This window comes from Rhipicephalus sanguineus, chromosome 3 (genome assembly GCF_013339695.2).
Source record: "Rhipicephalus sanguineus isolate Rsan-2018 chromosome 3, BIME_Rsan_1.4, whole genome shotgun sequence".
NCBI classification, from domain to species: domain Eukaryota; kingdom Metazoa; phylum Arthropoda; class Arachnida; order Ixodida; family Ixodidae; genus Rhipicephalus; species Rhipicephalus sanguineus.
Window position 1 is genome coordinate 148,927,542 of NC_051178.1, and position 27,330 is coordinate 148,954,871.

General features: G+C 52.4%; 1 protein-coding gene across 1 annotated transcript in view; it reads right to left on the reverse strand.

The window, feature by feature from the left end:
- The window catches only part of LOC119387443 (SHC-transforming protein 1), a 36,258-nt gene extending 9,243 nt beyond the window's left edge, over positions 1 to 27,015 (reverse strand). Inside the window, exons 1-3 of the mRNA XM_037654839.2 lie at positions 26,027 to 27,015; positions 2,530 to 3,001; positions 1,516 to 1,954 (exon numbers count right to left, since the gene is read on the reverse strand). Of these exons, the coding sequence (XP_037510767.1) occupies positions 1,516 to 1,954; positions 2,530 to 3,001; positions 26,027 to 26,090 (975 nt within the window). The 5' untranslated portion in view covers positions 26,091 to 27,015. The remainder of the gene's footprint in view (positions 1 to 1,515; positions 1,955 to 2,529; positions 3,002 to 26,026) is intronic.
- Positions 27,016 to 27,330: the final 315 nt, after the last annotated feature.

Genomic DNA, 27,330 nt, shown 5'->3' on the forward strand with positions numbered 1-27,330 from the left:
TCGTCTGCTTCCGGTTTTACAACACGCTTCTTGTTACTGCGACACACGCTGGCTTACTCACCCCCCAAACCTCTGCAACCTCCCCGCCCTGGCTTGCTTTGCGAGCCACCATTACGGCTTCCGATCTCCACGGGCACGGAAGGGGCGAGGAGGAGCCCGGAACTGCGATCGGCGAGGAGGACGGAAGTAGAGAACGCGCGCGAAGTTAACCGAAAGGCAGTCGCACGCGATCGGAGGACGCGAAACTCCGTGCCAAACAACACTCTCGATCGGTAAAAGCCCGCGCCGCAAGGGTGCTCGCTCCAAATATAACCTAACTATTCTATTCCTATCCTGTTCATCTGCGTCCGAACGGTGCTCAAGCTACGCTACTATCACAAAGGAACGGTCGATCCGTGCCCGAGTGCATGATAAAAACGAAATATAATGTGGTAAAAAAAAAGAACACCTACATTAAAACAGATGTCGTATTTCGTAATGTACGACTTCCATTTTCTTTTTTTTCCCCGTCCACTATCAGCCATAGCACTCAAGGGCCGATCCTTATAGCAACGGCGTCGAAGCCACTTTAATCAAGAAGACCAGGAAAAGAAAAAATACAACGAAGTGGACCTCTAGAAAGTAAGGTGCATGGGTCCATTTTGTAATTATCAGTTCAATAATTCGCGTAATGATCCGCTTCTGTTGCGACCGCACCCCAGTTTTCCATAATTTTCTCGTCGTCGGCCTGCTCAATGCATCATCGGTGATTAACTCTGACGCCGCCGCACTACCCTAATAGCCGGGTTCGTCCAGTCGGAGCACGGTCTACTACTCTGAGCAATGTACAATAACAGGATTAAAAAAAAAAAGTCCAGCGATATACGAGAGCCAAAGCACGCGGCTTCGACGCAAGATTCAAAAACTAAAAAGGAGGGAGGCCTGCGCGGAACACACAACACAGTCACAGTGTGAGCTGGAAAAGCGCGGCCGTAAACTGTGAGGACGCTTACTGAAACTATACTTAGCATAGAATGTAGAGGTTCAATGTGCACACGTTTCTCGGAACAGTCAGGTGTGCTTCGCGATCGAAAAGCACGTTCCGAAGGACGCGCTGTGTGGCATACCATGGGCACATTGCTGCTTGTAGAAACAACGGCCAAGCAGGATCACGGCAAACACGAGTCGATCATTTCGCACAAGCGACACAAACGACGATAAGTGCCTGGAGCAAGGCGCTCAGCAGTGGCCGAATGTCTAATAATGGTTGTTATTTTACGTCCGAAAACTACGATATGGTTATGAGAGACGCCGTAGTGGAGGACTCTGGAAATTTAGACCACCTGGGGTTCTTTTAGGCGCGCTTAAATCTAAGTACACGGGCCTCTAGCATATTCGGCACCGCGACTTTCGGGTCAACAGTCAGGCACCATAACCACAGGAACACCGCGGCGGGTATTGGCCGAATGTCACCGGCGCATTATAGATACTGCGGCCAAGACGCAAACGCGACGGCTAGTGGGAAAGATGACTCACCCTGACGGCGTACGTGACCCCCGGTCCGAGCACCTGCTGGTCCGTGTGCAGCCAGCCCCGGGCAGGTCGGCTCACGAATCCCGACGCCGCCGGCGGCGGGTGGGGCTGCTGAGGGGGCGCCCTGCTGGGACCGCCCCCGAGCTGAGACCAGGACGAGGCCGCGGTCGCCATCCTGGTCGTTGTGCGGCCGCGGGGAGTCGGACTCCGGCTCGCCTCGGGCTGATGCGGCGGCGGTGGCGGGGAAGGGGCCGCGAGGTTCGACGGTGCCGCTGGCGACACCGCGGGCGCCGGCGACGAGGCAGAAGACGAGGATATCACAGCGGTAGGGCCGTTGGACGACGACGATGAGGACGTCCGGCTAGCGGGACTCGGCGCGGCGGGGCTCGCAGGAGTCGGAGGCGCCTGGCACTGTGGCGGTGACGACGACACGCATGTGCTCCTGCGACCAAAAATAAAAGCGGAAACCAGAATTGAATGCTGGCCCGTACAGATAACGTGTTTAACGATCATTTGGTATGTAAGTGTATCCCACCGAATAACACGGTGACGGAAGCGAAGGAGCATCCACCCCTGACAAGAGAATTTTCATCCACGCTTTCCTGCGCCTAAGAATTTTCGCGCACTTTCTGATCAATCCACGGGTGCTACAGACAAGGTCAATGGTGGAACGGCGCACTGTGGAAAATTACGGGACCTTTACACACCTTCTCGGACGTTACGAGAAACTATCGCACGTTATAATGCTCAGCTAAAGCCTTGATATCCTTAAGTTTCCAAGGAATGACTCGCTGTTTCGAATGGCATAATCGAGTGGCCCTTTAGAGAGAGCTGCCAAAGCACTCCGGAAGGTCTGTGAAACGAAGCTGCATTGCACAGATAAATTTTTGTAGCGAGCCTTATTCCGGCAGTTATTGTTACAACGAGGCTCATCTACTTTGTAAAGCTATAGCGTTCAAGCATCTCAGTAATGACTTGTCGAGCAAGTCATAAGATAAATCTGAGGTGATCACTCACCCCTGCGGCAGGCGCGTGTACCGCTCGGCGCCGTCGGCGAGCAGCGCCGCGTCGTCCCCGGCGGCGTGTATGGAGGAGCCCTGGTGCAGTAGCGCGGGGTCCTCTTTGCGGCGCAGGTTGGCCTCGAGGTGCCGCACGAAGGAAGGCGCGGGCCCCGCGCCCGGGCCCTGCGCCGCCCCGCTGGCCCCGGCGCCCGTCCTCGCTCTGCGCAGGACGCCGCCCACGCCGCCCTCGGAAACGACGCTGCCGCTCAGCAAGGAGCGCGGCTGCTGCTGCTGATGATGCTGAGGAGGCTGGGACGACTGCTGCTGCTGAGACTGGTGGTCGCCCCTCCGACGACCGAGCGGTCCTCCAGACTTGGGAGGAGACTTGGTGCTGCCGCCGCTCGACTGAAGCGCGGCGCCTTTCTTGCCAAGAGTTCGGCCGCCGCTTGTGCGGTCGATGCAGTCGGCCACGGCGACACGCACGGGGCCTATACGGAAAGAAAGAAAGGATACAGATGATCAGATTTTCGCAAAGAACGCAAGTTTTCCTATTCGCAAGACTTAAGACACGAACGAATGTCGAGCCGTAACGATCTACACTGCGCAGTGCTAGCGGTACACAATTGCATGGTGTCGCTCCAAATGTCATATGCTGGGAGAGTCGCATTCGGTATTACCTGCGCAGGTAATTACCTACGTCAGGGAACACCGGCGAGTGTATAGAATGACCTTGGTCGAATTTGTTGGTAAGCTTGTTGGCTTTGGATAACGGGGCGATAGTGCGAAAAGAGGAACGACAGAAGCTGCACAGACAGACGCCAATATCGAGTGCACAGACATCAGCCACCGTTAGCCCGATACCCTGCTGGCTGCGATGCAAACAGCGCTCAATGGGCGGGACTTATGTAACCGGGCAACAACTTAAGGGCTCTGGCCTAATTGCCGCTTCCGATGAAAATCATCTCTACGCCGGCGAAGTCATGAGAACGAAGCACCGTCATGTTTTTCTCTTTTTTTCCTCGCATAATTGCCCCCGCACCGTGTGTCCCAGTCAGCGGCGCTAAGCGACTCGAATCGCCTTGGCGGCAACAGCAGCCGTTTACGCCACGCGGCTTCCTTTTCCCAGCCACGCTTTTCGCCGCGTCGCTTTCCACCTGGGGGCCCCCGAGGAAAAAAGGCAGCCAGCCAGAAACTACCCAGCCGCACGGCTCGTTCTCCACGCCGGAAGGATCCGAGAAGGGTGGAGAGAGAGAGAGATGCACTGCACTTACTACACACGTGTGTGCACCGCGGCGAGAGAACCAAGGAGCCCGAGAAAATAAACTCCCGAGTTGGTGGTGCGTGCGTGCGTTTCGTCCGTGCTCGCCCGAATGCGGAGGGAGTCCTTCAAGCATGCACCGCGCGTAATACCATAGCGCGAGAGAAAAAACAACTAACTAATCTTAGCCTAACAATTCTGCGGAGAACCCGGGTCTCTCCGGCATACAGTAAGAGATTGCAGAAAGTCCCCATTAAAACCACCCTATACCCTTACCACACCAACGCGCCTCCGGAGAAATGCTTGGGCAGCTCCAACCTCGACTGATCAGCTGAAGCTGGTCGCGAGGACCCAGGACGCGACTCGAGGAGTTGAAGGCATCCTGTAGTAAGGGCGCCTCTCCTGAGCTCTCTTCTCGAGACGTCTATTCTCTCTCTCTCTCTCTAAGCTTTACAATTCTAAGCCACGCGGAGTCGGCCCAAAGAATGACAAGGAATAACCGCATATGTTACGAAACCGTGAGGCATATATGGAGTCGTTTAATAGGATGACACTGATATACATAGAACGTGCTGATGAGGAGTCTGACAGACAGGCGCGCGCCTAAAGCCTGTTTCACATGCGAGCGACCGAGCGGCGGGGCCCGCGGCGATCGAGCGGCAGCAGGACGCTCGGACGCGGCTTCGTTTCACATGCACCACTTTTGCGCGGCGCGCGCCTCTGCGAAGCGCAGTGATGGTTGTGGGAAGCGCTCGTTATCCGCGGGTTTCCTTTCTCCGGGCTCGCTTGTTTTGGTGCGCTTAGGTTGCAAGTTTCACCAGCCTTCTACTTCGGTGATCGATTTTCACGCGCCTAGACCTTGAATGATGAAAATGTGCAGTGTATCAGAGTGCAATTAAACAACTTCAGTAGTCACGTTTATTTCTGTTCCAGCTTTCTTTTTTTACCACGCAAGTCATGTTGCACGCACATACACTTGGCCATGAAAAAGCAAAAGAAAGAATTGGTTTTTGTGTTTTTAAGCTTTCACGGGGCTTTCGGTGGCTTTTGCTCTCGAATGCCGCGAGGCGTTGGTGCGCCGTCTGGGCCGGCAACCAGATGCAAGCGGCCCAGTCGACGATATTGTGTGTTTGTGAAGGAGCTCGTCCCTCTTTTTGCCCATGGGCATTCCAGTAAAGAGGCGGCGGCACTTGTCGTCATCGGGGTCCGTGACCATTCAAAAAAGAAAACAGCAAACTTTCGAACATGCTGAGCCAGAGTGGTAAACAACAAAAAACAGCAGCATGTGCTGCGAGCTATAAGTGCGGAGTGCCGTAGGGTCCCCCTGACCGGACCTATGTTGGTGCCACGATTCGATAAAAATGCAAAAGAACAAAATGACACGTGCAAACGATTTGTCTGCTTTAACGGAAGCGCCGTAGAGGACAACAAAAGGAAAAGAACGGCACTTCTACACTGCCAGCTCGTTGCTGCGGATGTCGTCTGCTAGCAAACCGAGTTCCTCCCGGCGCGCGCGCGCCCGTTCCTCAACTCCACCCCTGCAGTCACGTGCTCCGCACGTCAGTGCTCTCCCATTGGTTGATCATTGGTTGACCTTGGGCAGACGCGCTGCCGCTGCTGCCGCTAGCGAATTTTTCCAACTCCGGCGATCTCGGTCGCTGGCGTTGCGAGCGTCCACTGGTCGCTCTAAAAAACCTGTTTTTGGGCTTCCGCGACGGCAGCCGCTCCGCTCTTGGAGCAAAATCGCTGCATGTGAAACAGGCTTAAGACGGGGCAAAATAAGGCAGACAGAAGACACGCGCGGTGGTGTGGGCTTGTCAAAACGAGCGGATACGAAGTCGTGTTCACTGCAATCAAGACCGACGGCAGAGCGTCGACAAGCATGGGACTGGCGATTACGAGCAAAAAAAAGAAAGAAAAAAAAAGGGGGGGGGGGAGTGTTGGAGCTACCAAATTAGAGCAATCATATCAGCCAGCCTCCTCTACGAGAGGTGAATGCTTGGGGGAACGGAGCTCGCGCACAAAGGAAAGAACGGCACACAGTGGGTCGCACTCCGCTGCTTTTCGGGGACGTTGACGACGACGACAACAGAAGAGGGGAGGGTTCGAGCCCGAGAAGAAGGAAGGAGGGCTGAAGCAGGAGGTGGATGGTTGTAGAATAGTAGTAGAGGAGGACGGCAGGCGCGAGCGCTTCCCGGAAACAGAAAACCCCACTTCCGGTCAGGGAGCGGGGCCAGGGAGCGGCGCCGCGAGAAAACACCGGAAAGCGGAAACGAGCGTGTCGGTTCTCGCCGCCAGAGAGACAGGGAGAGAAAGATCCTCGAACAGCAACATGCACAGCAAGCGAGCGCCTTGCCTGCCACGCTAAGCAGCGCCGGCGAGTTGAAACGTCTTAAAACATTCCCACTAATATCGTAAATGTCAGGTAACGTAAGAGTGGCGACTGTTACAAAAGACAGTAATAAGGAACGCACTTTAACAAACCGTACGGCCAGAGGATACGGCCCGATGATCAGCACGACAGGATGTCTTGAGGAGCCATATCGTAGTATACTGAAACGGTGGTGTGCCCGGAGCCCGTGCGAGCGTGTGTCACGAATGGGTCACACAAGTGCCGTTCATCTTTCCTCCAGGTTCGTTGTACATTCAATGAACCGTAAATCAAGGTTTTTAAAACGAAGTTTCCGTTTGCATAGGATACGGAATCACCGAACTCAAAAAAGTTGCGTGTTTTCGTAGCACGACGACAAAGAGAAAAATTCTCTCTCGCGTCTCCAGCGAAGCACGCATGATTCGTTGTAAAAAAGATCTCATCAGTGGGACCCTGATAAGGAAGGCATGCTTGTTCTTTAATTACATCCGTTCTTGAAACACCATAGATGACTAAGAGCAGGGACAGAAAGCAAAGTTCTTTCCGTTTTCGTTAGAACTATAAGGCATTGAAATACTCGTTACGGGGACAGCAAACAGGTTATTCCAGGGGGAAATAACAAGTCTACCAGTATATTTCTTCGAGGTATACGTAATATCTATGACAGCCCGTAGACTGCGGTCTGGAATATTTTCCCAAATTACGCCAACCAGTTCGGCATACATAGCAACGCAACAGTCAAAGTGAAATGGAGTGAATTTCGCAAAAACACACAAGGTTCGCACAGCCAAAAGGACAATTCTGCTGGTAGGCAAAGTGGTGCTGAAAATGACAACAACATGGCGACATTAAATACATTTTCGTAAGGGTGCGCCCCCCTCCCCCCCTCCCCAAGTTCGGCGACATAACCGACGACGGAACCGATTTCGGTATAGCAACTCCAACGACCAAGTTACAACCGCATCAGCGCTTATCAAACGGCACACACACGACATCGAGGTTGCCTGGCAAGTTCGAACCCGTATATTATGCGGTTGCTCAAGGCTTGATCGGTGAAACACCTATACAACAAATATATTCTCCCGACAGCGTCAGTTTTCCGGCTTTAGAAAATACAATCGTCGTGCTTTTGTCCCTGAAAGCGCAATCACAAAGCCGAGTGACAACTTGAGCCGGTAAGTTATACAGCAGGAGTCAGCGAGCACAGGCACTGACCAGGCACTGACATACTCGGATACAACTGTGGTACACACGCACACACAACTAACATACGCTTTGTGATCAATATTGTTACGACATGGCGCATGCCCAATACGTAGCACATCTACTGTTCATATCGTTTTGCACACTTCCAGGCTACGAGCGCTGGATGGGCGTCAGACCGGATGAAGCGAAACCGGAGCCATATATACTGCATAGCGCGGCATTCACTGCGCACGCTGTCCAGTGTCCGTGGGCGCCGCTCGGCCCCGATAAAAACGTTTCGGGCCAAAGCGAAAACCGGGCCGCCCGCAAGCAGGCCATGCCTCAAACGCGCACGACTTCGTGAAGGATTGACACGAGCCTACGCGCGTTAGGAAAGCTTTCGCTCGCCCACTGGTTACGTCGTGATAGTAGTGTACGGCACAACGAGACGGGGAGAGAAGGACGCGGTAGAAGAGTAGTGAGCGACTACTCCTATCACGAAAAACATCTCCTTTCGGGCGGCGTCTTCCATGTTTCGTGCACGCATTTCGACCCTCCAACGGTGCACCTCCACACGTGGGTACGAAGGATAGTGCCGGCGCCAGAAAATAAAGACTGAAATAAAGGAACGGGCACGAGCCCTCAAAAGAGGGCTCGTGCCCTCTTTTGAACCGACTCATTCATGGATTGCTACAACAGGCACTGCGTACATACAGCCGTCGCCCACGCGCAATCACGCTGCGCGACCTAAGCGGGGTGACCCAAGAGGAGGAGGAGGGAGGGTGCGGCGTGACGGCATTCTAACTCTCTCGCAACTAACGAGGGGTTAACGCACACACGCACCTGCGTACACACACATGCACGCGCGCCTCGCTCGACACAGGGAGCCGAACCGCACAGCGGGCAGCGCACACACCGCCCCGCTCCTTGTTATACTCGCGCATGCAGCGGCAAAGAAAACTCGCCCACCGTTTCTGACGCTAAGGGCCTGACGCGAAACCACGCTGCGAACGCCAGCCGAGCTGCAGGGGCATCGAGCATGGCGTCACAGCGAACAGTACGCAAATCATCGTAGTCCATAAGTGTATGCCGCATGCTACGCAAACATCCCTCGTTAGCTATGCAAAAGTGCGCGCGCGCGCGCGCGCGTGTGTGTGTGTGTGTGTGTGTGTGCGTGTGTGTGTGTGTGTGTGTGTGTGTGTGGTGTGTGTGTGTGTGTGTGACCACATAACAGTGTTTGTGAAGGATTCTGACTTATTACCAATCGTGGGCAATATCCCAAGGTTTGAAACATATGACAGACGTATTAGTCGTCACAGATTCGTTACATGACAAACAATTTAGTCAGTCTCCAGCGTGTATCTGTTTAAGAATCCTGACACTATCAGATATAATGTTTAATAAAGTACAGTGATTGATACTGCATAAATACCAACCATGGATTTGGCTACACAGACACGCCATAGCTCAGGGGTATAAAAATTGTGTCAGGCATATATGGCGGGACACGTGACTGCAGGCTGCAATGTCACCTAATCGAGACGACGGATTCGACCGAAAAACGTTCACTGCAAAAGGAAATGGCTGGGGAAGCAGATTAACACGGGGGTGGGCTGGCCCGAGGCACTACTGGCCTTAGCGGCCCGCCGTGCTCTGAATATGGACGTATACGACACGTGGCCCATACATATAAATCAATTGGTATAGAGGAGCCCAACGGATACACTGAGAAGCATGCCACTGAACCAAGACAACTGAATCTCGAGGACAACGGGGCGGGTAAGCCGGCATTATCGGCGACGAGTCGCGTCCATTCGATGGAAAGATCTTCGCGCCACCTTTTTATATCCCCGCTGTGGCTGGAGGTTTGGCGTCACTGTATTGGGAGATGTAGGCTAGAATGCTGATTGCCTTAGCACACCCAGGCACCGCGGCGCCCCCACAGCCTTTAGACCTCCGGAAGCCATAAAGAAAGCTTAGCAGTTAGAAAGATACTGACACCTAATTAAGTGACACCTAATCGCACTCAAACGGTGCTATCACACATGTATGCAGCTAGGGTTCCTTTATGCATGCTTTCGAAATCACGAGAACGCAAAAATGTTCGATTCACGAATTCGTCTGGCACAGTGCATCCGCGGGTTCCGCAAGTGAAGCACTAACATGTTTTACTGTCCCGATCGCCGTGGTACTAAATCAATCAACAAAAAATCGAGTTCACACTAAAGGGAAAGAGCGAGAGAGAGAGAGAAAAAAACAGGTAAATATAAATGCACGGCGGCCAACGCCCGCCCTTACACAACCCAAGTCGTGAAACAGCAGGTCTAAATGAATTGGCGAGTGTCACGTATAGCTGACACCCTCGGATGATTAACGAGCCGTGCAAATCACTTTTACGGCTTCCTGCAGATGATGCCATAGAATTCAATGAGGCTTATACACAACCACAAATCTTACTCAGTACGGCTATAGATAGTGACATTTACGACTCAGTAACGTAATGACGCTGTAATAACGATGTCGTGTTGTTTTTGTGTTTTATCTTTCTTATCTATTTTGTGTCCTCCACATGCTGGTCGGATCAACGAACCGACCTCATCTGTGCGTTATGTCTCTCTATGACAACGTGGTGCAAAAATGATTACACACACTTGACGAGTAAATAACAAGAAAAAAAGAAGTTCGTGTAAGATGAACCAGTGCCTGCGTTCGAGCTAGCTGGTACGGCAACACTTTCAGGCAGGTGAAGCGCAAAACCACAGACAAAAGTGAAATGACTGAAACACACAGAGCGCTTGAATGATGAGCGATGAACACCAAACGCTTTGCATCTTTCAGTCCTTTCCCTGTCCCGGTTTTTGCGCTTCACCTGCCTGGAGGAGTTCGGTGTAAATCGCTGAAGCTCGCTACACACGAGTGCTAATCTGTGTCATAGTTGATCGAACGCCGATATACGGATAGAACTAGCGCGGACGACAAGCCACGGCATTTTGAAAGTGCGAACGAGCCTTAGACGCACTACATGAAATTGATTTTCCGCTAATTGAGATTAAAAGGGCGGAGGAAGGGAGGACTATGTACAGTCACGATACTCACTAAAGTGTCGTATCGTTACTGCGAGTGATAGTCAAAATTTGTAAACGTGATCGAATCTAGAACGAGGGTTCCGGATTCACAGTCTCTTCCCAGACTACTACTACAATATTTACAAGCACCAGTGACACAGCTGAACTCCACAGGAGTCAGTTCAAAATTGAGGTGCCCTTGCAGTCCCAGATGATTGGAACCTCCTCTTCTGAATTTTATTGCTGAACCGATTACACGAGTGAACGGATGAAATTCATCTACTTAGGAAAGAAAGAAAAGATCGCCTTACGGTTTCGTTTTCGACCGAGCAGAGGGGATTTGTGGTGTGCGAATCACGCAAGAGAGCCGAACACACAAGCAACCGGTTGACTAACCCGACGTCGTTTTCCTTTTCCTTTTTGGCACGGCTGCAACTCCGCGTTGCGATATTCCACCTCGTGGTTACAACTAACGAGGGAACGAACCACCGAGCAAGACGATGAGTACGAGGCTTTTACAACCGCCTGTATGTGTGTGTACACACGTAACACTATAAACTCTCCCGACAGTGATAACGAGCGAAGGAAAAATACCGTGACAGCGAGGAAGCCACTTTCTCTACTCACTTCGATCGAGAGGGGGGAAGCCGCACTCTTGCGCAACACAGCGCGGCACGCACGCAAGAAGACGGCGGGCGACGTCGTTAGCTGGCACGTAGCCATCGCGGGGCACGCATCGAGCGAAGAGGGAATAGTTTCTTCGAGCCACGACGGTCATCAGACGAAGACCAGAAAATAAAGGCGGGAAAAAAAAAAACAACAACATGCGCTGACGCAAGTCGCAGCTGACCGAGTCGCGTACACGACGTCGGACGCTCTCTGTATTACGTCATCAGAGGCATGGCGTGGGTTTTTTTTTTTTTTTCACTTTATTTGTTTTTTCTCTGCAAGACCTTTCGCAACGTGACGATACCAGCGGGTAACAGAGAAACGGACTTTCCGGCCTCCGTAAGTCGAATTAGGGTTAGGAAAAAGAAAGAAAAGATGAATGAAAGGAAGCTGCGCGCATCAGCAAGCGTGAACGCCAGGCACGCACATTCCGACCTTAATATACCTGTAGAACGTTAAGCATTGCGGCTCGGTGAAGGTGCACTCTCTAATGTCGTATGTGCGCGCATTGGTGCGGAACGTGCGCCGGGGGCCGATCCAACGGGGGCGGGGGGTGATGTAAGACATATGGACAAGTCAGCGATGCGCGTGGGTCAATGTGCATACACATTTTTTTTTTTTTTCAGCGTTCGTCCTAGCATATAGGATACCGTATATGTGCTTGCCTTGCACGTGCTTTACGTGGCGGGTAAGTATCTTCACCCAAATAATGAATGTGATGCATTTGTTGCCCGCTGTGTTTTATTATCGTCTCTTCCTGCTCGACGTACGTGTTATAGCGAGCAGCGTCCTTCCTCGCGAAGCCAACCTCTCCCTATGCAATTTCCTACATCTCCTCGATCACTTTTTTCCTGGAGGCAGTGACACTGACGGGCAAATTATTGATCTCCGGTGTCAACGTTAATAGCAATAGCGCGAACTGCGCGAGGTCACGAGCGCGCGAAAGGCTAGAACGACAACACGAGCATTTCGATTTGAGTAACGATTAGCTTCAGAACTGAAGCCATAGGTTCCCCCATTGTCGTCTTCGCAAGAAAGTGGAATAGGCACGCGCTCTCCTTCGTTGGTTCCGGCGAAGTGAGCGCATGTAAAGCCCCTATACCTCGGGGTTTTAAGAGCATGCACTAGCCAGACGAAAATGCCGCTCTCTCGCCGGGCGAGTTCGACGGCACAGAAGCTGAACTCTGCACCTGTTATACCGCGAACCGGTGAAAGCTGCCGCGGCGGCTGCTGCGCAAAACTCCACGCCGCCAGATTCCGCACCTACGGACCCGTGACACGTCACGGGGCGACCTTCCTCTGAACTAATAAAAACTGACACGAAAGAAAGATGATAGAGAAAGAGAGATAGAAAAAACGTTTACGCCGCACGCAAACAATGGCCATCACGAGCGAGCCTCCGCAGAAGCGGCGCGCTGCACACGGCGACGTTTTTCAGCCAACAATGGCGTGGCCGAAAAGACAATGCGGCCATTTGCAGCTCGGGCAAAGGTCACAGAGTGGCGGCCAACATGGGGCACACGGCGGTCGCCCATTCAGCGCGAGCGGCAGCTCGCGAAACGCGGCGTTGCGAGAAACGACAGCCTCCTTGCTTCCTTCCTTGCCCGGAGAGAAGAGACACGTCGTCGTCGTCGGAGGGCAAGCCCGAGGAGGAGGAGAGAACCATTGAGGACAAAGCGCCATTCAAGAAGAAGACGGGTGGGGGGGGTCACACAGCACAGACTTCTCGGGGCCCTGCTGCCGCGCCCGTCCGTTCGCGCGAAGGTCCTCCACGCGCGCGCGCACACAGAAAATACGCTGCCGGCTGCGGACAAAAGGGGGCCGCGCTTCCGCGACGACCGCGCGGAAAGGGGTGCCCCCCCCCCCCCTAAATCCTATCCCCCGTCCCCTCCCCACCTCCACCAACAACCCGCTGTGCTATGGAAGCAGCGGTGCTGGTGGTGGTGGCGACCTTGAGAGAAGAGTGCTCTTTCGGGGGCGCAGCAGCGGCATACGCCTGCCGCAACTTGTTCCAGCCAGCGGCTGTTGCTGCTGCAGGGCGGCAACCAGCACTGCCGGCCGGGCCCAGAACGGGGCAAGGCGCATTAGCGCGCACCCTTCTTTTGCACAACCAGGATACGACGCCGGAAAAAGGAGTAGAAAACCGTAAAGTAACGCACGCCCGTCATGGAAAAAAGAAAGAAACTAACACGCGCCAGAACGGAAACAGTCTAGCACCGCGGAGAAGCGGAAGCGGGACTTCCGCTTACTTCAGACGGATCCTCCACCGAAAAAAAAAAAAAAAAAGATGAAGTGCGTGACCAGTAATGTCTGGGTAGCCAACGAAGCTCGAGATTATCCCCGATCGTACAAAATTCGGTCTTCGGTGAATGTACACTCAACGTCAAACGTTTAGACATCAGGAGACGCAAGAAAAAGGTGAATACTCCCGCTGATTATGCAGGCAGCCAGCCTTGAATTTATATTTTCGGCCCGTTCTAAATCTCGCTAACAACGTGTACTGTGCAGTTCGACCGAATACATTCACAAATTGTTAAGAAATACAGTCTTCTCACACATACTGGACTTAAAACTTCTGACACCGACTGTACGTTTACCGCAGCCGTTATCTACCAGTCGTGACTGTGCGTACTGTCACTGTCATCATCAGTCTGCCTGTTCTATGTCCACCTCAGGACGAATGTATCTCCCATGCAATGATGCGAACGAACCGATTCCATTTTATTACCTACTAAAGTAGCCAAAGGAAGTACGCTAGTCGGGACATATGTGTCAGACTGTCGCTTACAGCTACACACACATATTCATTTGCCTGCGCTTTGGCACTCTGCACTACATCCATGTCGGACATGCGATGCGTGGGGTTTTCGCTCGCTCAGTACGACATAATCCCCAGATAGTGCGATTTCAAATTCACCCCATTGCTACTTTAGAGTGTGAATGGCGCCACTACACTGCGTCGGGCTTTTTAGCTTCCCAGTACGTGACACCAGCGTTGGGGAACGGGACGCTCTTCGCGTCGCCTTCGTCTCGCGTGGTACACTAGCGCCAATTTTCTGCAGCGAATGACTGCTTTCTATGGTTGACGGATGCGGGACCGAGTGTTTAGTACGTGCACACGATATCGGTCGCCTAATTGTGGCGGTGGTGAGGGCTAGCTAGCACGCGTCAGGAAACGACGCAGGCCGTGCGGCACCGGGTCGCTGCCATATTCGTGGCCGACCGGATACGAGAGCCGCATTCCAGCGGGCACGTCGTTTTCGACCCCGATAGCAAAGCGACGGCGCATACCGGCGAGTTAAAGCGGTGTACGCGTACACGGCACGCGCGCCGGGCCACGATGCGCGAAAACAAAGCGTCTTTTCCCCGTTGTAAAAGCTTTTACAACGCTTCCTGGCCTCACTGTTGTCGCTTCTTTTGTCACTTCGTCAGCAGCAATCAAACAAGTTGACCGCAAAAGAACATCCTCGAAACGTGTTTTGCGAACATAATATTTTTACCTTATGACTGGCATGTATCTAACCAGTGCTAAGTAGGTGCCCACATTTTGGCAGGACGTCCGTACGGATATATTCGAGCCATAATTTCAATACATGTTTATGCTTTCACGGAAGCACTCGGAGGTTTCTGGCCATGCATGGAAGGCAAATTGCGGCACTGAAGAAGAGATAACACGACTGGCAGCCCATGCTTGCGCAGATAGATTATGTCACAGCCGAACGGCTACCAAACCGAGTGTCAAGGGCACGACGTCTCATGCGACGCCAGGTATCGTGTTACGGTGCGTTCGTTGTCTTTAGCTATAGTTCATAATACGGGCATGGAAAGTTATACAGGCAACTCTCTGTAGAATGCACCTTGCTTAAACAATCCACGCTAAACTATTTCATCATGCAACCTAGCTGTTATGAAAACCGGCGAGGAATGAAATCTGCAATCGCGGTCCTAAGAGGCCACAGTCGAACAGGTCAGAGCATCCGAGCTTCGCGGAGACATCGGCAGAATCACTCACTGTCGGACCTTGCTAATTATTTAAAAAGCGTAAGACCCCACTGCGTCGCCGTTACAAGACAAAGCATTGACAGCTGAAGTGCAGCGTCTGCACGCAGTCTGGTAGATATGTACTAAACAATTTCAATCAATACACCGGCAGTCGGTGTTCCAAGATTCTACTGCGGCAACTTCGAGAGGAATGTCGCCCGTTTTATGGAGGGGAGAGAGAAAGATCGACGACGGAAAGTGGTGCATGGACTTCATTTCGATGAACGCTGGAGAATACGGATACACAATACGGACATCCCGGAGGTCTGTTTTGCCACTGCCTGAAATCTGCTCAAGATGTCCGGAACGGTTCACAACATCCGGTGCGATTTTTTCACGATACTCAAACCATTCGAAATGATTTGAATCGCTGATAGCATACATGCGCGCTAAAACAGCGACTTCTGCGAGGATCTTTTATGAGAAATGTATATAGGCACGTGCATCCACTTACCGTCGTTCCTCGGACGCAGTTCTCGAGAAATGAGACGGCAAGCTTCCGCTGCCAGAGCGCAACAGCGTTATCACCCGCCGAGTCTGCAAATATTTCAAGCTCGATTAGACCTCGCAAGCCAGAGCAACAGGCACCATGCGTTCCGGGTCACCGGAAAGTGATGACTCGAACGCAACGGAAAGACGACCGACCATGCACACTTCGAAGCAGCAGTAGGGTGATTCACTATACAGAACTCAGGACATGGTACATAGGCAGCGGTATCTGCGCGCTCGCGTCTTGATTCACCCGTGAGCTCATGCTTTCTTGGTCTCGCCAATTCGTCACAGCACGAAGAGCGCGTTTCTTGCTGCGCGTATGCCGAAGTGAAGGTTAGACCACATACTATGGGGCACTAACGGGGAATTTTTAACACGAAAGTGTTTTATGCCGGGTTCCACCAAGACTTCAGTGACGTATTTCCGTCACGGAAATGACGTCGAAAAAATGTACGCGATCAGATGGCAAAGAAAAAAAGTTCCGTCGACGGGCATCGAACCCACGACCGCTCGGTCCGCAACAACAGATGCCGGGCGCGCTATCCACTGCGCCACGATCTTTTTTTTTTTTTTTTATTGTATAGCTGTACCCTTGTTTTTTTTAGTTTTTTTTGTGAATATGTAAATAGTCTCGATTTCAAGGCACTGCGCCACGATCACATACTCTAGAAGCTTTACAAACGCGCCTTTTATATCTACCACTCTCCCGGTCGGCAGGGTGGTGTTGCCCTCTGGAAGCGGTAAACTAATTAATCATTACTGTGGTTCAATAATGCATGTTGCTGGGCGAGTCGGTCGTACATCATGAAACAAGGTGCTGCGCGAAGTAAACACGGACAAGGAAGTGAACGAAGACGGGCGCAGACTCGCGACTGAATTTTATTGAACAACAAAACGCACATTTATACGACACAAACCGCAAAATCATCTATGCGCATGCGAGGAACCGCGATTAGTACCTGCAACGCGTTACACGTTCGTTCCATTCGGCGCATTTTCAATAGAAGTGCAATTATGTCAATGCCTTAACACGCCGCGAGGTGGCGACCTTCACCCAAGCGTCGTAAAAGCGTCGGCCTCGCCATAGCAGCACGCTAATCAAACCAAAAATAGCTCTGCGACGCGCGCCTGCCTCACCTGGCTGTAACACCGCGTTCCCCGCCTACGCGCTCGCCCCGAGAAAAATCGCGGCCGGGCTACGGGGGCAGCACGACGCGCTTTGCGTTTTCCTCTAGTCCGGCCGTGGTGTTCAATCACATTTTAACATGCCGCACGATGGCGACCAAGTTCTGCGTCCAATATGCGACGCTCTTCTGGCTATCACAACTCGTTCTCTGATTACGCTTTCATCGTTAACTACTACAGCTACCACAAGGGTTTGTTTAATCATTGAACATGGACGTTAGCCGTCGGCATGGAGATGTACCACCAAGCATCAAATTGGGTGCATTCACGTTAAACGGTGCTATAGCTGCCAGACATCAATATACATTGTGCAAACTCTCTTATATAATTTACAGTAAACATTCAGTTACTTCTATAAGGGCACGTTTTACTTTCGTGTTATTCCGATTCCTATGACGGAGGGATAAACCATGTTTTTTTTTTTCTTGAAAAGGGGAGTCAGCCAGGTTCATAAGTGACTGTTCGGAAGAGTGAGAGAATGGTGAACGAAAACTGGAAAATGCACGCCAGTTCTGCAAAAGCACGGAAGGCTTTTCAAGAAAAACCGTTTCGCAGGCGGCAAAACGCGGTAGAATTTGCCTGCTAACCCCTTCTGGTTAGCTCTTAGTGATAAAGGAACCACAGTGGAAAGGCGCTAATCCCGGTTTCGAACCCTTAACCACAGGTGCGTAGACAGGATTTTATGTTGAGGGGAGGGGACTCCAACCGCTCTGTATGTATATACTTGTGTGCATATGTGCATGTATACATCCCCCAAACCACCTAGCTCTAGTTACAGCTTTGCTGAAGCTGAACGAATCTTTCCTCAACTGCGCACCTTTTCATATATATACAGTTATAGGGTGAATAACAACTTTACCCTTTCCGTAACCAAATATGTTAGCCCCTACAATGTTTGCTAACAATGTATGTAATTGAGGAAGTACAGACAAAGAGAACACACGCATGAACATTGAAAACATAAGACGAAATACCCAACGTGAGACAATCCATATGAACTCGCAAAAAGGCCTGTTTAACGAGAACGAGAGCTGAACAGGCAAGTTTCGGCGATAGCAGCTCCAAAGCAACCGGAACCATCGGCACTGGAAAAAGAAGAATGCGAGCCTGCGGACCACAGCTTCAGTGCCGCCGCCGCCGCAGTGTTTTGAGTATGGGTACGATCCCTAGTAGTCTACTTCATCTAGGTTCTTCATTTAGCAACTTCAGAGTACGGGCCAGTCGAATGGTGATCGTTAACTATATCCTTACAACATTCTTAGCCATATCCTTACAACACAAGAATACACGCGGTCGAAAGAAGGCACGAAGACACGGACAGCACTGACTTCGAAATTGGGAGGATATATACACCGCTGTGTTGCGCTGCAAGTTTAGTTACGGATATTACTTCGTTATCTCTATAAGGAAAGCGTTTATTTCGAACAACAAGGGGCAGAGTGAATTCACCGCGTCGTACGCCGAGAGAGAGAGAGAGAGAAAGAAAAAGCGGCGGGTGTGTGTGAATCAGCAGCAGCCGTGACGGCAAGCGTGAATGAACCAGGCGCGCGCACGCGAGTGCGAGGCCTGTTGCGCGCATTCCTTGGAAGTTTGCCTTGGCGGAGAATCACCAGCATCTCTTCCTCCTCCACTCTTTTGAAAAGCGCCCGCTTTCGCAGGCCACACTTCTTTTCTCGCTCGCCCCTTCCTCGCGTCGACGAAAACTTTTTCCTCGCGCATCGCGCGAGGTGGCTTCGCGCTTGCTCGACCGCGCCGCCACTCACACCATTTTTTTTTTTTTTTATGCTGACGTCGGTGGCGAAACGGAAACTACCCAGAAAGAAAGTGCGAAGACATCCAGCCACTCGCTAGAAGCTACCGCATGCTTGCCTGGTGGTTGTGGCACGCGAGAAGAAAGCCCCCACGGCGATGAATCGTCGGAACGGCGCGTGGGGCGTGCACCCTCGGCCACTACTAAAACTTCCGGGACGCGTTTAAAACAAAGCACGCGCGCGGCCGCTTCGAGGAAACGGGCTTCGTTCGTCATGTCGGAAGGGGTCCGTAAACGGCAGGAAAAACAGTCGCTAGGCTCTCCCCATTCCAGCGGGCACGAATCCGGTTATTCGTTTTGAAACGTTTCCCAACTCGACATTCCATCTCGAATTTCGACAGTGTGAGGAAAATGCGAGCGAACTACAGCAAACTACAGTCACTAAATTCTTCGATGATGATCACGCGAAAGATTTCGCGATCGCACGCTTTAGCGGAAACGCGAAGTTTTAATAAGCTCTTGTGTCAACGAATTAAGGCTGCCACAGAGGACACAGAATGAAGGTGGTGGCGAGGTGTCCCACATAATGCGGAGCATATAGGGAGCGGTCTGGTCAACGACGGTCAATTTATTAGGGCTGGGTGCACCTAACCCTGAAATTACAAACACAACTATACCGTGTTCAATATTTCAGTGGTTTCGACGCTAATATCGGCAGCAGTCAGCAGAGAGAGGGAGAGGGGGGGGGGGAGGTTAACCAGACCGATCCCAGTTGGCTACCCTGCAACGACAGATGAGAAGTTCGTGAAAAAATTACAGCATATCCGCGGGTGAATGATGAAGAGCTTGGGCGAAGCTCCTGAAGCAATCATGGTTACACCGTGAAATGTTCAGTGGTTTCGCCCAGCAGTAATCAAAGCGATACGCCGCTTTGATTACTGCACGCCATCTAGCGTGCAGGGTGCCGCTGCTTTTTTTTATTTTTGCACACATCTCTATGGGACAGCGCCACCTAGTATACCGTCACCCAACTGCAGTTTGCCTGCATCTCTATGGGACAGCGCCATCTATTGAATGATACGGGAGACGCGACGGCGGGGACACGCCGCATGGAGCGACGACCGACCAGGTGATGCTATAAGGAGCTTCGCCCCTAATACTCATAGCGTCTATACGAGACGAAACGCAGTTGCCTGTGTACTTTGACAATAAAGTATTCCAGAGACTTCAACTTTTTTTGTTATCGGCTTGCCGTTTCGAAGCTTTCAGAAAGACGAGACCATGCTGCAAAGTAGCAGATGAGGAACGAGGAAACGATTGAACTTGTTTCCATTTGCCCGATATTGGTTATGCCGATGCGTTAACGGGCTAAAAGAGGACAAGGCAACCCATATTAGCTTGGAGAGCTCTTCTTATTTTCCAACGGGGAACCACCTTTCTCAAACTTTTTTTTTCTCTCTCTTGTTGAGTAAACGTGCCTGCTCGTATCGTCCACACCTCTCAGCCTACTGGTTGCTAGCAGTATATATCAGCCTATGAGAGGAGGAAAGTCGAAGAAGACGCAGGAAGCGACCGCCGCCGTCGATAAGAACGGTGCACCGCGAGGAGTAATCGGGCGAATGCCGAGTTCTTCTATCGCGACAAACGCACGCGAAACCAAAGCCTGAAGTAGACGGGGATGCTCTCTTGAAGTGGGGGGAAAGAAAAGAAGAAAAGAAACCAAGCGCTTCCAGACGGCGTCAACCGGGCGTCGTCGAGTGTGCCGAGAGAGGGCCGTTGTTGACATCTTCGTGACGAATGAAGACGCTTGACAGTCGGCGGACGTGGTCGTCTTGTGCGCCAGCAACGAACTACATGTACTCGACACATGGAAATCATGCCCCGCTTCCACTGTCCGTTTACTATAAGCGTGGTATCCCCGTACTAGCGCTCTTATAGTTTCGAGTAGGCGCGGATACACGCTTTTCTTTCTTTCTTTTTTTCGAGAAGAGGGTCTCAGAGAGAGATACTGATGATGATGATTTCACAGGTGCTTCTTGCGATCAACAACATTCATCTGCGTCCCAGTGAGCGTTCTAACGACACAGTAACACTGATAAGGTGGTTTCTTTGAGAACGTTAAGGAGAGAGAGAGAGAGAGAGAGAGAGAGAGAGAGAGAGAGAGAGAGAGAGAGAGAATTTATTAAAAGGCAGAGAAGCCTTCGCCTGAGCTGGTACGCTAGCCTGCTACTCAAAGCGTACAAGAACCAGTGATGAAACGGAGGCACATACACAGCGCTATGATTGTGTGCATCTTTCCTGTCCCTGGTTCCTGTGCGCTTTTACGGTTGTTACAAATGGACAACCAACGTGCCCATATAGCCACTTTGGAGAGGAAGGTCTTCACAAATGTTACGCTGCATACGCTGGCTATGCACACAACCTTCAAGGTGGGCGGGGTGGTCAAGACTAGCCGTACATCGCTCCTGGATCCGTGATTGGCTTCAGGTGCCTCAACGTTGGTTGAATAACGCGAGACCTACTACACGGAATGCGCCGGTGCGGTTAAAATGACATGACGCAGTGCCAGCGCGCGACATGCCCGACCTTTGCTAGTCACAACAACACGACGCTCTGCCTTCCTCCTAAACCCAAAAATACAACTTTCTGGAGACGAAGTGCGCGAAGGGAGGCTGACTTGTGCGGTGAGCGAGATGGAGCGGTGGTTGGAGATTGCCAGGCGGTGCGAACGCCTTCTTTAGGCGCTGATGCGTGTCTTTAGAGCGGGACGCATTATGCATACCCCTAATTACGAAGAAGTGCTTTGGCGCCTCGGGCTGCGGCGACCTCGAAGACTGCGTCACAGCAGGAAAGTTACGCGACGACGCCTGGCGCGACTGCTGCCACGTCAGAGGAGAGGAAGAAACGTCGCGCCACTGAATGCATAACACCACGAATGCATGCCCATTACATAGCTTGCTATGAAAGTAATCACAGCTCGATAGCGGTAACGGAGAGTACTGAGGAATGAGAGGGAGAGAGAGAGAAAGATGTGTGTGTGTTGGGGAGGGGGGGACCAAGAATGATGATCCTTGATTATTGTTTAATGAGAATTAAAACGAAAAAAAGAGAATAACTAGTTAGACAGCAGCTGTGTATGCACCGCGATTTCACGCGCTTACACCTGTAATGACTCAGCAGAGAGAGAAAGAGGGAGATCTATCAAGAACAGTAAGAACATCTGGTGCACCTTTACTTTCGGCCACAGAGAGTACATATGTACAAGAAATATATAACTCATTATGCAAGAACAACATCGCTAATAACACGACGACCAAAAAAGACACTGACACTGAGTCGTGTCTTTCTTGGTCCTCGTCTTAGCCCTGTTGTTCTCGCATAATGAATTCCCACCAACTAGCCCAAGTATCTACCTCTTCTAACGAAAAATAGAACAATGAAATACTATTCGAGTTCTTAGTGAACCCATCTATAAAAAGCTTTCCCCAGCTACCCAGACATGCGACATTACGGGCTACACTGAAGTTATCCATGCGTAAATCTTAATAGGGAGATATCAGAACAGTGTAGCCTGCATGCGCTATACACCAACAACCGTTAGTCCGCTCCGCTTGTCCAGCGTCTTCGTCCGCGATTTCTCTTCTTTTAAAAGGCAACTTCTGCAGAAAACAAGTGGCGGAACAAGGAATGGTACGATTCCTCGGCAGGATTTCAGGAGCAAGTAGACGTTCATTCTGATCCTTACGTACCAGCCTTTCTCCACCGAATGAACGAAGATGTTGTGAAAGGTCCGACTTAGAAATGCAGACTTTCTTCCGTGTTGTCCATTCGACAGCGATACCAGTGAGGAGGCTCAACTCTAATAACACGAGGAAAATCTAGGCACAGATGAGTCCACCGTATTAATAAGCGCGAAGGCATTGTCGCATTTGCGAAACGAAAGCAGGCAACGTTTGCCGCATATCGATACAACGTTAGCACTGCAGCATTGCCTCGTCATCCGAGCAATAATTACGCTAAATCAGGCGCTTCGCGACCGCTTACACGTCACAGGCGAAAGATATCTTTCGCTGCTTACAAAAAACGAAAATAACGGAAGAGACCAACGAAGCATCGTGAACGGTGACTGCGACTTCTACAGGCGAAAGCGAGGGAGGAAAATGCCTTCCAGATCCTTTCGAAAGCGCCTTTGGCCACTCTTTCATGGATGAGATAGACGATTTGATGCTCACAAACCGAGACGGTGGCTTTTGAACGAAGCATCGAATATCTCCTGCATCTTTGCAGCGATCATGTCCATACGGGTCGAGGACAAGCTACTCACGTTGACAAGGAGCTCCAATAGGGCAATTCCGAAATGGACGCGGGATCCTGCCATGACCGCCGTGGCTTGTCCTGTCGGAGCAGCCATTTGCTTGTCTCGACGTGAGATCCGCGAGAGAAACCGTAAGGTACAACGGCCGTCGGGGCAACGTCCAGATATAGCTATGCATCTGCGCGCGCACGCACGCATTCTCTCTCACACGTAAGCGTTGCACGCTCAAACACCGTGCGCCCTCTCCCTATGGAGAGGGAGGGCGAGCTTCGCGTAGCCGCGCGCCCTCTCTCCCCATAGACACGGGGACAAGCGTCTCGCAGTCCCACAGACCACAGCCAGACCATTTATAGCGATCATTCACCGCGAGAAGTGAGTGGGTACGCGGGCTTCACGCAATAAGGCGATAGTAATAACGACAGTCGGGACAGAAACTGACGCCGACGCAACGGGCTGTTTTGCACAGCGCGCTCGGCCTTCTCAAGGGCGAGTAGTGCGGCAACCTCGGCTCGTATCGCACGCACGCAGGTCGCCCCCTGTGACACGTCTTGTGGCCTCGCTCACTTTTCCTTTTGTTTAATGTTGTTTCCTGTCGTTCTAAGCAGGCGCGCCGACTGGAATTTTAATCGGCTTCGCTGCACTGCGCACCCGCCCTTCCTCGCACACCATGGCGGAGAACCCCCTCACTGCGTGGAGTAGCTGCAAATTCACACCCCCCCCCCCCCCCCACCCTTTTCTTTTTACTCCGTTGATTCCTCTTCGTTATCTACCACCGCCCATACTGCCGTTTCTGGGACTCGCGAGGCGAACAAAGGGGTTTAGCTGCAGCGCGCTCCCTCGTACACGCTTCGAACACAATGGTCGTACGCACTACTACTACGCACGGCACGGTCGGCGTCCGCGCGTGACGTCACGGGAAAGGCGGCTCGCCATTGGCGGCGCCTGCGATCAATGAAGCAAGCGGCCCGTGGGCTATGGCGGACGACCCATTCACGGATGTTGCGCTAGCGTACGGGACAGGGGGGAAGAATGGATACGCTGGACGCGGACTGCAACGTCGATAGCAAAAGGAAGCCGCAATAAAGAAGTGCGCCAACCACACGGAACGTATTTTCGACGGGTCCGCTATAACCGCGTCTGTCGTGGCCTTGCATCCGTACTACCATGCTGGGTCTGCTTGAACCGGTGACTACCTGGAACGCAATTTAGGTCTAAATTACTGCGCGGGTTATCGCGTATGTAGTTATAAATTCGACAGGCTAAAGCCTTCCGCCTGGTTTGCGGCCATATGATGGAAGGAAAAGGACCGAGCTAGAACACTGCGACTGGGAGGCACAGTTAATCATGGTGAACACTGTTAGCAGTGGTTAATAGCGTTACGAAACACTGTTGCGGTTGCTAATGCCGAAGGCCGCAGCTAGGCTTAGATTTATGAACGGTTTGCAGTGCCACGGAAGACCCAGCTCGTGCGCTTCTGCTCCATCTCGTTGCTTCGCGTCAAAATAGTCCAGCGTAACTTTCCGCTCCAGCTTCTTCAAAACAGCGACTTACGGTGTGAAACTATAGATCTGACAAATGTGGTCACGACATTGTTCCCTTAGGTGCCCTGCCGCTAAACGATGCCGACTACTTGTCCCCAAGTACAAAGCAGTATGTTAGGCGTGGTGGACAAACATCAAAACGGTTTGGCACCACCGTAAGGTTAGCTCTTTCGACGAGGTGGTTTCTATCACAAAAAAATCGCGCTCCTGCAACTCAACAGTAAATGCCAAGGCACATCCCTCGCATGTATGGTGCGAGTGAACTACAGCCCAGGCGACAAAAGCTCGCGAACAGCAGCAATCAGAGCACGTGTTGTCCTTTCCCACTGAAGAATGTAGAGACGAGATGTGGGCGACCCTTTTCAAGAGTTTGTTCATCTGGCTGGTACACCGTAGCAGAGAAGAGCGGTCTCGTGTCAGCGCACCCATTTCTGTTTTATTTCCCCAACGCGTGTCCTCGTTTGCAACGGGGGGCTTGTAAAACTCGAAATAACGATAAAAATAAGCCAGAAAACGAGGCGCCGCATTTTTCCTTCTCGGATCGGCGGCCATCCACTGCACCGAAATGAAAGGCACGCCTTCAGTCAACCACTATACTCGCGGAAAGCTGGAGTGCAACAAAAAAGACATCGAGTGAGAATGAGGCGCTCGTTGATGCTCCATTCAGACTCGGACCTGTTCCTTGTAGTTTTATGAGCCAAGCTGTGGGAAAAAAGGAGTCTCCCGTTATTACGAGGCATAGTCCAACCTGCATCACATGATGTAACTACTGCATGATGGCTACAACGTTGGTCGACGTTGAAAGACGGGCGCCACGACACGCTGGATATTCCCTTCCCCATCTTTCTTTACATTTTTCTGAAGGAAAAGCCCATAGCTGGCAGGTCCGCGCCAGCGTGAACAGAATCGCCGGGCGAGGCACTACGGTGAGCGAGGAGGGCCGATTGAGGACACGGGCCGCGCTGCTTTGCGGCGCCGGCTGCGCCCAGGCGAGTGGTGTGTGTGTGTGCCTACGCAAGGAAAGGAGGGGGGGAGTTCCAGCCGGCCCGAAAAGGCCTACGCTTCTCGTGCGGCCGACACGAGAAAGAAAACGTCGTCCACCCGCCGTAATGGCGGCGCGCGCTGCCGACGGACGAAAAGACGAGGCGCCTCAACACTCGCCACACTAGAGCACTGCTACCATGGTCGCAGAGAACACTACGTCGTTCCTTGGCACACCTAACCATCTTCCGCTGGTGTTCCCCTCGTATGCGACGGGTTGTCCGAGTCGCACCGAGGCTTCGGTCGCGCTCCGTGTCGCCTACACTCGCGCAGCTGCCCGGCGGGCGCGGTTCTTGCGCGACAACCAGGAGAATCGCGCGCCATGACTGCTGGCTTTGGCAAGTAGCCGACCGACACCTATTCTACGGACTGTTAAGTTTTTACAGCACAAAGACAATGGGGACTGACAGAGGGTAGTGCTACAATTCCAGAGGAAAAGGCACGACACAAGTGGCCGCCGGTCCAGGGGGGAACACCCACGTCTAGCTGACTCTCGGCCATGACCAAGAAGCGACGTTTTACCATCATCAGCCAAACCAATAAATAGTATTTCTTAATAAACAAATGCAGTATGAAAAGGGGAAATAGCAAATGACTGACCCTGCACGTCGGCATCCTCTTCCTTGAGAGTGCGGTAAGCCGGCAGCGTGAAGCAGCGTAGCATGGTTGACGACGACCGTACGACAACGACGAGCCCGAGGGACCTCCGATGCCACGCAACATAGACCGGAAAACGCGCACGTCGGCGTGAATTTGCCAAACACGTCGAGAGTTCCCGTGCGGATCACGTGTGCTCGCGGTCGAGAATCATCCGACCACAATAAGTGAACCACGACAGAAAAAGACCTCCGGAAAAGGAGACAGAGTGCCGGGGCAAGGTAGAGCCGGCGACGGTTAGTCCTAGTGGTTTAGGCTGACGACGTCGGTGCGCCGGCGACCCGACGATCCGCGGCAGCGGAGCGCCTCGCAGGACGGAGCTCGCTCCCGACAAGAAGGAGCCATGACAGCAGCGGCGAGGGACGACGAGCAGCGTACGCTTCTCTTCGTAGTAGTACGCCGGGACGGCTGCCGCACGGCCCTGCTGCTGTTGCCTCCTTGCAGCACCGCTGCGGCGTCGGCCGGAGGTCATCCGGCACGATCCACGACCGCTGCCACTACCACCTCTTGCCACGACGTCTTCTGGCGGACGGAAAGCCTACTCCGCTTCGGTAATTCACACGTTCGAAGCAGGCAGGCGTGGGCACAGGCGAAGACCCGGTCCAAGTTGGAACACTTCTCGGTCCGCAGAGGGGACGAACCAACACTCACAGAAACACACACAGAAGGCCCCCGCTGTGGCGAATCTCCCCTGTCCTACGTCACGGAGAGGAGCGCGCACACACACATCATCCACACGAAGTTTCGAGCTCGGATTTACGGCGAGCGACCGACGCTACTACTATCCGTCGTCGACGCCGTCGCCACTACTACACCAAAACGTGCGTTCACGCAACGCAGAAAAAGATACTAGAAAGGAGGAAGGAAACGCGCACGAGGAGGAAAAAAAAAATAGAAGGAAAACGCAAACAGGCTCGACAAAGCGGCAGCTCCTCCTCTTCCTCTCGGGAGCCCAGCAGCGCTTCTCTCTGCCTCGTCCTCCTCGCTAGAGCAGCAGGCGGCTGCGTAGGCACCGAAAAACCAACTGCGCCGCAGCTAGCAGCAGCGGGGAGCAGCGAGCAAACTCTCGGGATGGAGCGCAGAGAGGGAGAGAGAGAGAGAGAAAGAGCACGACGAACAACCCCGAACCAGTCAGCCAGCAGGCCAGGCTCTCTCCGCGAGCAGCGGAGCCAACAGCAAATAAACACACGCACACAGCTCCGCTTTCTGTTGTTACTTTTATTTCCGCACGGCCCCTTTCACCCTCC